This window comes from Pongo pygmaeus, chromosome 18 (assembly GCF_028885625.2).
Source record: "Pongo pygmaeus isolate AG05252 chromosome 18, NHGRI_mPonPyg2-v2.0_pri, whole genome shotgun sequence".
NCBI lineage: Eukaryota > Metazoa > Chordata > Mammalia > Primates > Hominidae > Pongo > Pongo pygmaeus.
This window is the reverse complement of record NC_072391.2, coordinates 65,703,353-65,715,458: the sequence shown is the minus strand read 5'-3', so window position 1 is coordinate 65,715,458 and position 12,106 is coordinate 65,703,353. Positions and strand designations below refer to the sequence as shown.

Below are 12,106 nucleotides of genomic sequence, written 5' to 3'. Positions count from 1 at the left end.
TTTTTTTAGAGACGAGATATCACTCTGTCAGCCATGCTGTAGTGCTCTGCCACAAGCACGGCTCACTGCAGCCTCCAACTCCTGGGCTCAGGCGATCCTCCCACCTCACCCACCTCAGCCTCCTGGGACTACAGGCACGTGCCACCATACTCGGTGAATTTTTTTTGTTTTTATAGAGACAGGGTCTCCCTATGTTACCCAGATTGGTCTTGAACTCCTGGGTCCAAGCGATCCTCTCACCTTGGCCTCCCGAAGTTCTGTGATTACAGACATGTGCCACCATGTCTGGCCTGGAAATGTTCTAAATGAGACTGGGTGACGGTTAACTCCATACATTTACTTAAAAAATCACTGAACTGTACACTTGAAATGCATTAATTTTGTGGTATGTCAACTACAGCTCAGTAAAGCTGTTATTTAAAGAAAGACTGGCAGGAAAGATGAAAGATGACAGCTCCACGTTGGGTGAGTCCAGTTTGTGGGATATTCAAGGAAAGGTGACAGGATGGCAGCTGGAAATGAGATCTGAATCCAAAATAGTAAAGAGTGAAGGCCAGCTCTGACGGTCACTGATTCACACATGAGAAGGAACATGATTACTAGAGAGGATGCAGTAGGGGCAAGAGGGGGACACGGGGAGAGTGCCACGGAGCAGCGCAAGGGAAGGAGCAGCCAGGAAGGTGAGGGGAAAGCGACCTCCCCAGCACAGGCAGAAGTCCCGGGTCACAAGGACAAGCGGGTAGAGCAGATGAAGCCTGCAGGGAGACCGTAAGAGTAACGACGAGGTTGCTGGCAGAAGCAGTCTCAGGGCCTGGAAGCCTGACTGCAGCAGGAAGTCGTGGACGGGGAATGAAGACAGGAGTGCGGTGGAGAGGAAAGGACACGCTCTGCTCCTAGGAACCCCAAGAGAGCTGCTCTGTCCTGACCTGAAGGAGCAGAGATGAGGCTGAGCTAAGAGCATTACAGCCAGGTGTGGTGGCTCATGCCTGTAATCTCAGCACTTTGAGAGGCTGAGGCTGGCAGATTGCATGAACCCAGGAGTTCAAGAACAGCCTGGGCCACATGATGAAATGCTGACTCTACAAAAAATACAAAAATTAGCCAGGCATAATGGCACATGCCTACAGTCCCAGCTACTCGGGAGAGGTGGGAGGATCGCTTGAGGCTGGAAGGTCGAGACTGCAGTAAGCCAAGATCGTGCCACTGCACTCCAGCCTGGGCGACAGCACGAGACCCCATTTTTCAAAAAAAAAAAAGAGCAGTGCACCCATCTGCTCACCGGGCAGCTCCATGAAAGCTTCACCACACCCTTGATGGTGGGAGCTCCTAGGAGGTAAGGTTACGTGGAGGACCCACTGTGAGACCCCAGGGACAGGGTGGGGCCTGGGCTACTTCAGTGCCGTGCTGCCCACGCTAACACAGCCCAGTGTGACCGAAAGGCTCCTGCTACTCACCTTTCTGCCCTGCAGGTCCTCATTTGTTAATAATTCCGGCCGTTTCTCTATGATGTTAATTTTATCTTCCAAGTGGTTAGCCTTGAAGATCTTAGAAAAAAAACCATAAAATTACTGTATTCATACAGTAATTCTCCGCTTTGAATTTTCTGGCAAATAGTTCTGGAACACCACTTTTATCTGCTTTGTGGAAATCCTCTCCTTGGGGGGCATCCTATAGACCATGGATGAGATCAGGAGCAGAATGTGATAAAAGCAAAAGAAATTTCTCCTGCAGGTGCACACCAGGACTCAGTGAGAGCCTGCAGTTCTGGTGAAGGGAGCTCCCCTTTGGAGAGGAAATCAAACCAGTTACTGGCCAGGGAGAGAAATGCCATCTCCCATCAGGCTGTGAGCACTGGCTCCCTCAGCAGTGATGTCCCAGAAACACATCCTACATTCAATTCTACCGCAACAGTAGCTTTATGTGAAGTGAGGAGAAAAGCCTAAACTTCTTCAGACACAAAAACACAAAGCAGAGTGCAAATGCCTGCCTCTATTTCAGTGACAGCCCCCAAGGCTTCTGGCTGCTCTCCAGGCAGCAACCAAGACAACACAGGGGTGCAAGCGAGCTGCCACTCCTTCGTTCCCCCGGGGCCAATGCCACTTCAAAGCCATCAACCCAGACCCCACAGGTCCTCTCACTATTTCAGCAACAACAATTCTCACTTACTTTTCTCAACAGTTTGTGAGAAGCTGCTGAGCTCTCCACTGTAAACACCTAGAGGGAACACCACGCTATTAGTTGTAAGATATTCACTTAACAGAGAAGAAATTAAAGATTAAAATGCGACAAGACCATCCTAAGACAGAGGACACACCTGAACAACCCTCCCTGCACTCATTCCCTCCCTGAGCAGCCTGAACACCAGCTCTGAGGCCTGACGCCTGCCTGCACGCACAGGCAACCCCCAGCCCCTGACCCGAGCATGCTGTGCCCACGACAGTGGCCTTTGCAAAGCACCTTGATCACAGAATGGTGCACCCGGACCACACAATGCCCTAACTCACGAGCACACATCAGGAGGCTGACAAGGGTGCACGTCAGTACCTGCTCCACCCCCAGGTGATGGGCCAGCACGGAGAGCAGGCTGCCATCGCTGACACACAGGCACACGCTGTCTGGCTTCAGCACCTGCAGGGAACGGGCAACCTCAGCACAGGGCTTCCACCAGTTTGCCAGAAGATTCCTGCTGGCAAGCTGTCAGAAATGCTTCCCTTCTCACCCCACTTGCCCAGACCTCGGACCATCCCCCTGCATCCTCATGCAGCAACCATCCCCAGCCACAAACATGCCCGCCTTGCTCACGTCTCCCCACCTGTCCCCAATGTCAGAAAAGACACTCCTCAACCCAGCCTAGAGACCCCGCTGAAGGCCTGCCCCACGTGCAGGCCACCTCCCAGTCCATGACAACAGGCTTCTTCCCTGTCTGATGAGAGCACAGACAGCTGATAGCCTCCAAGGCTCGAGTGTTCACAACTGACTCCCCAAAGGCAAGGATGCCTTTCTGGGTGACAGACCCCTCCTGAGAGAAACTCAGGATGGCTTGGATCCTCCCCCCATCCCCCAAAATGCACACATTCACACTTATTTCTGTACACACCCCCAAAGGCCTCAAGAGACCCTCCCTCTAAGCCCCATCTGTAATCCCCAGGCCGAGTCCCCTGCTACAGGTAGCAGGGAGCAAAGGTTTTCAGGCAGGAGAACGACATGATCAGATTTACATCTTAGAAAATTTTAGAAAGGCGACAACACATGAAAAGAGAGGGGTGGCCTAACCCACAGCAATGACTGTGTCTGACAAGGCAAAGGCGTCCAGCAGGAGCCCAGCCAGAGGCTCTCCCAGTAGAGCAGAGAACAAGCCCTCAGGAAGTCCAGCCCCAGGCTCTCCCGCTTTCTGCTCCAGTGCCCACCCCAGGAGGCGCTCGCTGAAGCCACTCATAGACAAGAGGACACAGGAAAGAAACAGCAAATCATAAGCAGAGTGCTGGGGTTCATGGGGCAAACTTCTTTTTCCCTTTTCCCCACAAGCAGCCAAGAGGCTGGACACTTACAGTCCTCAGAGCCTGGACATATCGATCAGTTCTGTCCTGGTCATTGATCTCTCCAAACCGAGGCCGGTTCCAGAGCAGGTGAGCCTGGCAGTCGCACACGGGGCGCATCTGGTGGACTCTCTCATTCTTTTCAGGGCTAGGCCAGGAGATGAACAAACAGACATGGGCTGTGAGCGCCTCCACAGGTCTCTAGAGGGCATGAATCTGGACACTGGTCTCCAGTAGGCATGACAGCTTAGAGCACCCGCTAATTCCAGACTTTTCCTATGCATCTGCTCTAAACAGACTCCAGCAACCCATGACAGCCTCTCCTGGGTACACATGAATGGGCACTGACACATCGGTCACAAATCTTTGTTCTTATATCATTCTGTCCGGACACAAATCGACCCACTGGCACCTCCAGAGGATCTGTAAATGGGGAATTTACATACAAGTCTCAGAGGCTCATCCTCCACCCCCACGAGGCTCGACGTACCTGGTCCTCTGCAGGCTGTACCATACGCAGTAGTCATCGTGGTGGGCTACCAGAAAGAGCGCTGAGCCCTGCACCACAGGCTCCTCTTGTGGCAGGAAGTACACACACTGCATCCAGTGGTCCCGCCACTGAAACGGAGAACAGAGTCAGCTGTCAACAAGCTGCAGTATGAGCAATGCTTCTAATCCAGAAGCCAAATGCCAGAGAACTGCCAGTTTTCAGGACGTCCACAATGTAGACTGCAGCTGGCTATTGTGGCCAAGGAGATAAATAAACTCTAAACTCAGAGGCCAGTGGCCCAAAAGTTTGCAGGAACCCTGCTAGCTTTAGGAAGACACAATGTGGCCAAGAGCAGCAATCTGCCAGAGTGGCTCAGGGGAGGGGACAAGTGCAGGCTCCAGTCCCCACCCCATCAGAGTAGCACCAAAGCTCTCTCTTCAACAGGTAGAGCTGTGCTGAATGTTTCCTTTGAAGGAAAAAACAATGGTTTAAAACTAGTGGTTTGTGGGGAACCTTTTCAGAATAGTCCCATGGCACGCATTCCAAAAGCTTTAACATACTCGGAATTTACAAAACAGTCAAACTCAATGCACTAAACCTAACTGGATCGTAGACTGAGGAAACAAAAGCTATCAAGGACTTCTGGAGACAAATTTTATTTTGAACCATATGTTAGACAATACTATGGAACCACTGTTTTTCTTAGGTGTGATCATGTGTTTCGTTTATGTTGCAGAGTGTTTTCATTCTTGGGAGGTAAGTGTTGCAGTATTTAAAAGTAAAGTGTCAGATGTCTGCAACTTACTTTCAAATGATTTAGCAAAAAAAAAAAAAGCGCGCGCCCGTGCGTGCACACATGCGTGTGTGTGTGTGTGTGTGTGTGTGTGTGTGTGTGTGTGTGTGTGTGTGTAGAGATGCAGGGAGAGAGGCAGAAAGACAAAGACAAAGCAGGTGTGGCAAACGTTAACAACTGGTAAATTTAAATTAATAAAGGGACTATCAGTGTTCATTTTCACTTATTCTGTGGATATATAATTTTTCAAAATAAAAAGGGGAAAATACAAAAAGGTTTTGGCTTATTCTTTGAATTAAATTGAAGTATTTAAATAACTGAATATTCTAAATTGTGAAACATGGTTGACAATGATCCACAGTCAATTTTTAATAAGCTGTGCTAGTCCTTACTACAAACCCCACATACAGGATTCTAGCCTAAGAAAACCACACACCCCCCCCCCCAAAAAAAATGAAGAGTTATATTCACATAAAAATGCAAATCACAGAATTATTTATACCAGCAAAAACTGGAACCCACCCAAATGGCCAGCACTCAGAATGGGATATAAACCCTCGTGCAGAATACGGACAGACATCTTAAACGCTGCTGCTGAAGGCTACAGGGCCCGGAACAGAGATGAGCACCGATGACACCCACGCGTTTGGAGAGAGACCAAACAAAGGGAGCTATTTTGAGTGAAAGGGAGGACCATGAGTGATATTTTTATTTTATATAATGAGGTTTATTTCTCTCATAATTGTTAAGCTTCTTTTTGAAAAAGGAAGAACTGCCCTAAAAAGTAGATGCCAGCTGGACGCAGTGGCTCACGCCTGTAATCCCAACAATTTGGGAGGCCGAGGCTGGTGAATTGCTTGAGGCCAGGTGTAGGGGACCAGCCTGGGTAACATACCAGTGACCCCCATTTCTACAAAAAACACAAGATTAGCCATGCATAGTGGCAAGTGCCTGTAGTCCCAACTACTCAGGAGGCTGAGGTGGGAGGATTGCTTGTGCCCGGGAGTTCACAGTTGCAGTGAGCTAAGAGGTGCCACCACAATCCAACCTGAGCAACAGAGCAAGACCCTGTCTCTAACAAACAAAAACAGGAGATGCCTGGCTCAACTCTGATGAGACGAATGCCTGCTCATTCTGTCACCTTCAGGAACTAAGAAAAATTTGGCCCTGTGGGACTCCAAGAGCACAGGTAAGGAACGGGCCCACCCACCTGGTCTTGCATTTAACAAAAAGGCAGGAGAATGACATTCCCACACATTTAAGATGCTTACTTGAACATAAAAACTAGAAAATGAAAATCTGACCAGATATGTTCTGGAAAAATAAATAGTAAGAGGAATAACACAGGTTCTTTTAAACCTTTTATTCATTCCCACACTATGCAAATGTATGTGAAGAAGACAGGAGAACCCTTTCCCGACCCCTCCTAGGCTCCCATGGCACTGCCCTGTCATCATGTCCTTCCCATACTCCCACCACAGGGACCTCCTGGGTCCTAATGTTGAGGAGCTGGTGATAGAACCCACTGTGCCAAGGTGAGACAGACTAAATATACTTAGGATCAAAGCAGTTACATGAATTCACGAGGGAGATTCATTAGCAGCTTTCAAATTTCCAATCCAAAAGTCAACGCTGGTAGAGAAACAACACAAGACCCACAGTCAAGAGACCAGGGGCAGGACCCACTCTACTGCTCCTGGACACAAGGCCCTGCTCCAATCCCTGGAGCCTGCTGAGTCCCGGGTTGGCTATGGTTGTGGTTACCTGGTTTGTCTACTAAGAGGAATCAAGGAGAAAAAATACATAGTAGTGCTCTGAAGATATGCAAATTAAAAGTACTAACTTTTTTTTTTTTTGAGACAGAGTTTCGCTCTTGTTGCCCAGGCTGGAGTGCAATGGTGTAGTCTCGGCTCACTGCAACCTCCACCTCCCAGGTTGAAGCGATTCTCCTGCCTCAGCCTCCCAAGTAGCTGGGATTACAGGTGCCTGCCACCATGCCTGGCTAATTTTCTTTATATTTTTAGTAGAGACGGGGTTTCAACACGTTGGCCAGGCTGGGCTTGAACTCCTGACCTCAGGTGATCCACCTGCCTTGGCCTCCCAAAGTGCTGGGATTATAGGAGTGAGCCACCAGCCAAAAGTACTAACATGTTAATGCTATTCTTATGTTAACTCTGCAACACAGTCTTAGGAAGAATGTGGCGCAGTGCCAGTCTCAACTCTGTGGGTGAATTCAGAGTGACACACACACAGCCTGCAGAGGGAAGCTGGCAGGCCCTGGCTGGACACACACCCACCTGCGGCCAGGCACCTGGAAGGTGGAGGGGAGACTAGGAAGCTCATATACTTCTTAGTCTCACATGCTGCTGTCGGTATGGGTACGCTGATTGACAGCAATCCCCCAGCAGTCACGACCCTTCGGCCTAAACAGTAACTCTGGGAATGGGGTAGGTGAAGCTGCTAAGGCCTTCCACAATGTTGTGGACACCTAGAACCAGCAGGTGAGCATTCAAAACAAAGCCACGGGTTAAGGCCAGGCAGGCTGGACCATGGACAAAGGATGGTTCCTGAGGTGCTCCTGGGTAGAGACAGGTTCTATTTCTTGGCCCTGAAACCAAAACTGTGTTTGTGAAAAACAGTGAGAGAATTATGACAGTGAAAGAGATCTCATCTAACCAACCCCCATTTTGCTTTAATGTCCAAACTGCCCTTAATCATTCCTGGGTCTGGGCCAAGCTAACTTTGGGAGACATTTGGTTAATAGTTTATTTTTTATTCTTATTATTTTTTGAGACAGAGTCTCACTCTGCCACCCAGGTTTAAGTGCAGTGGCGTGACCTCAGCTCACTTCAACTTCCACCTCCTGGGTTCAAGCAATTCTCCTGCCTCAGCCTCCCGAGTAGCTGGAATTACAGGCACGCACCACCACATCCGGCTAATTTTTGTATTTTTAGTAGAAGTGGGGTTTCTCCATGTTGGCCAGGCTGGTCTCGAACTCCTGACCTCAAATGATCCGCCCACCCGGAGCTCCCAAAGTGTTGGGATTACAGGCGTGAGCCACCACACCCAGCTGGTTAATACTTTAAATGATAACCGCCCTTCCCCAAAATTAAACTTAAACTGAATGAAAGATCATCAGGTTAGGAGGATGAGAGGAGGCTGAATTTCGCTAAGGTGAAGCCATTATTAGGTCACAAGATCTGCAACCTTCCCTGATTCCTCCTGCAGATACCACCACTTGTAGAAACTAAGATTGACCCTTTGAAATGTCTTCTCGGGTTTCTACGTTTCTGTCTGATGACTCCACCCAGAAGTCGACTCCCTTGCCTGCCAAACTATCCTTGAAAAACCCTAGCCTGGGCCGGGCGTAGTGGCTCACGCCTGTAATCCCAGCACTTTGGGAGGCCGGTGAGGCATGTCACCTGAGGTCGGGAATTTGAGACCAGCCTGGCCAACATGGAGAAACCCCGTCTCTACTAAAAATATAAAATTAGCCAGGCGTGGTGGCGCATGCCTGTAATCCCAGCTACTCGGGGAGGCGGCTGAGGCAGGAGAATTGCTTGAACCCAGGAGGTGGAGGTTGCAGTGAGCTGAGATCGCGCCATTGCACTCCAGCCTGGGCAACAAGAACGAAACTCCATCTCAAAACAAACAAAAAACTGTAGCCTGTGAATTTTCAGGGAGACTGATTTGAGCAACAACTCTGTCTCCCACGTGGTGTGGCTGGCTTCGTGTCAATTAAACTCTTTATTGCAATGCCATGGTGTCAGCAAATTGGTTTTGTCTGAACAGACAAAAACAGACAATTGCCTGATGGAAGAACCCATCAGGCAATTCCAACACACCTTTCCCACTTTCTTTTCCTTTGAGTGTGAGAGTGAAGGAGGGTGGATGGGGGTGTAAATAACACAAGCACATGAGAGAAAATTCAAAAGGTATACAAGGACGCATAGTGAAAAACATGTTTCCTTTCCACCCCTAACCTCCAGTCCCCATTCCCAGATGCAGTCAGTCTTACGAATTTCTGGGAATTCTTCCAAAGACGTCCTTATATGTACACCACACATGACTATCCACTCACAAACACATATATTCCTATTTTTACTAACACCAGTGCTGCCATACAACACACCATTCTGCACCTTTATTTTTGTGTCAGGTAATAATCCACCCTGAAGCTTGTCCCACATCAGTGCACACAGAGCTGCCTCACCCACTGAAAGGATAATGGACTTGATCCCTGCTAGTGGCCTTTAGGTTGGCCTTTTTCTACTAAACCAGGGCTGCACACATCTATTCTGCACAGACGCAAATCCAGCCACAGCCCCACATCTGGAAGCAACATTGCTTTCTACCTGAGACGTTCTGACGACTCGCTTTCCTGCTTTTTCCCTGAGCTTCACCAACAGTGTGCTTGCAAACTGTTTAAACTTTATTCACTAATAGGTGAAAATGATATCTCATTGCAGTTTAAAGTTGCATTTCTCTCTCTCTTTTTTTTTTAAGAGACAGGGTCTCATCTTATTGCCCAGGCTGGAGTGCAGTAATGCAATCACAACTCACTGCAGCCTCAACTTCCTGGGTTCAAGCAATCCTCCTGCCTCAGTCTCCTGAGAGGCTGGGAGCACAGGTGCTGTGAACAGCTAATACTGCATTTCTCTTATTATGAGGGACAGTGTGCAACTATCCCCATCATCTGTATTTCCTTTTCTGTCTTTCATGTCCTCTGCCTACTTTCTATCAGGGTGGAGAAAGGAGATTTTGAGGCCACAGAAGGTGAGGCTGTAGTTCTCTATTCCAAGCTGATGGGAGCCCCCTGGGATTACTCAGGGGATGAGGGGTGGTATCTAAGGGTGGCTGCATCATGAGGAGGCGGGAGAGGAAAGCCAACTTCTCTGTTGCTCACTGTGTCCACGGGTGCTGACCATGAGCTCACCCTGGGAAGGCTACCTTACTACAGCTAGGTAAGGTAGTACCTTTGCTTGCTTTTTAAAAACTTTTATTTGTCTTTGATTCTGACACAGCCCTCCTGGTCTCTAAATTCTCCTGGGTCTAAGGTTCAATTGTTACTTTCCCATGAACAGCAGTGGACAAGTTTCCTGACAGGGCACATGCTCGGCTCCCACCTCTTACCTGCATCTCCTCTGGGTCTGAGTGTGCCCAGAAGGGGGCCATGGTGCACTTGATCTTCCCCTCAGGGTCCATTTCAATGTCCCACCATGAGAGAACCACCTGAGCTCGGCCAGATGTCCAAGGTTCAAACTGCCTGCTATGGCAGGCTGCTGAGCTACTGACTTGCTTGCTGAAGTCTATGCTGAGGAATAATATTCAAGAATGTAAGCAGAGTTTAACCTCACACACTCCATTTTTTAAGCTTTTACAGTGACCTCACTGGCAATGACATTTGGCTGCAAAGGACTCTTGCCTTCGAGGCAGGTGACAGCAGCTAGATTTCCTTCCCACTCAAAAAGAACCTCCTAATACCCAACTTCCATCAAATGTCTCAAAGCGCCATCACCTATGGTGGCTCCTTGGTACCTGAACATGGGCAGCACATCGCTGAGGACTGTAAAGTCCGCTGGTGACACCTGGTTCAGCTGAATGTCACAGACAGAGGGTGCGCCAGGGCAGCTCTCCAGGTCCACGGGAGGGACGATGACCTGCTCTCCGAGGCTGGTCTGCACGCGGATGGGAAACAGCTTGTTCCACGACCACATCCTCCTGGACTCCACCAGCTGTGCATAGACGGTGGCTCTGTGGGGCACGGCCTCACAATTTTCCTAAGTTTATATTAAAAAACAAAACCAGACAAAAACCAGGTGCTTAGACCCACAGTAATTCCCATTGATCAAAAGAGGTTTATTCCTTAACATTAGGTTGGTTCCATAATGCCCAACACCTTATACTATTAGAACAGTGAACTGTTTTCAGCCCTATGCCCTTGGAAAAGGGAAAAAAAAAGGTACTACATTTCAAAAAGAATACACACTGTGCCTAAAATGACTTCTGTCAGCTAAGTTCCTGGCTACCTGGCACTCTTCAATGCTTCACGTCCTGCTGCTGGGTGGTGATCCTGGCTCTGGGCTCAGCGTCCCTTCAGTGCCGCTCCTGCCCAACACCAAAACAAGAGCCTCCTTGTGGCAAAGCCCTGTGGACCATGCTGCCCCTCAGCTGCCCAGCCCTCTGGTGCCGCTGGGCATTCCTGTACACTCAGTCCCTAGAGCTGCAGCTCCGGCTCCTTGTCCAGCTTTCCTCCTACCTCATGCATCCACTCCACGTCCTCCATGCACCAGGCAATAGGGACCCGGCAAGAGCACACTCACAGCTGCTACCCACGTGGCTTTCACCACCAGGACATCACTGGCCTCTTGGGCCAAATGATTCTCTGCTGCGGGGGTTGCTCCGGGCATGGTACAAGGTTAGCAGCATAACTGGCCTCCCTGCGAGGCGTCTCCCAACCTTGCTCTGGTAGAGAAATGCTGCTCTAACTGGACTCGCTCCTGCTGCCTTCCCCAGGCTGTGCTTCCTCTGCCCCGCCTCACAAGGGGACTCCCTGGTCCGGACTGTCTCCCTCCACACTCTCCAGAGTGACCTCAACCACGCCCTCTTCACTGACTAAATCCATGCATCTCTGGGCCTCATGGGCCTCTCTACTTGGCTGACCTTTAGAGAGCTCAAACTCTGTCTAAACCAGAAGAATCGCCCTCACCACTTCCCAATCTTCCCAAGGCTACCCCTCTTCCTGCGCTCCCAGTCAACAGGAAGCACCACCATCCAATACAGGTACCCAAACCCTGGCATGGATACCTCTACACCTAAGGGACCACTAACTCCTGGGACCACCTATCAGGCCCATGTCTACAGCCTTGGCTGAGGCCCACTGCACCACAGTGTCTGGACGACTCCACAGCCTTTTAACCTACCCGCAACCTCCAGCCCTATACCCCAACTGCCCTCCACACATCTGCCTGCATAAATCTGCTGTCAATCCTCTGCTTCAAACCCTCCTGCGATGCCACCCCACCTTCTAGTTGACAGCTACCCTCTGGGCATGGCCCCCAAGCCCTGCTCCATCTAGCCCCTGCCCAGCTCTCTAGCCTCAGTTGCTAAGCCCATCTCTCCTGCCTCCCACACAGCACCAAATCCAAAGCAGGCTCTGGAGCCACCGCACCAATTCAGTCTCACGTCTCGCACGTGCTGCTCTCCTCTACCAGAGATATTCCATCTGCCAGGCCAATACCTGATCACTTCTCAAGACTGACAGCTCAAGCATCGCCTTCCTGAGAA

General features: G+C 49.8%; 1 protein-coding gene across 50 annotated transcripts in view; it reads right to left on the bottom strand.

Annotated features, from left to right (window-relative positions):
• PRMT7 (protein arginine methyltransferase 7) overlaps positions 1-12,106 on the bottom strand; it is a 46,405-nt gene that overhangs the window by 7,359 nt on the left and 26,940 nt on the right. For 34 of the 50 annotated variants that reach the window (XM_054454046.2, XM_063654428.1, XM_063654434.1 and 31 more), the window contains 7 exons: positions 10,358-10,599; positions 9,953-10,133; positions 4,027-4,154; positions 3,549-3,684; positions 2,545-2,628; positions 2,167-2,214; positions 1,455-1,544 (listed from right to left, as the gene is read on the bottom strand). In XM_054454046.2, coding sequence (XP_054310021.2) covers positions 1,455-1,544; positions 2,167-2,214; positions 2,545-2,628; positions 3,549-3,684; positions 4,027-4,154; positions 9,953-10,133; positions 10,358-10,599 — 909 coding nt within the window. The remainder of the gene's footprint in view (positions 1-1,454; positions 1,545-2,166; positions 2,215-2,544; positions 2,629-3,548; positions 3,685-4,026; positions 4,155-9,952; positions 10,134-10,357; positions 10,600-12,106) is intronic. The other 16 variants (XM_063654439.1, XM_063654435.1, XM_063654437.1 and 13 more) reach the window with 2 other exon arrangements.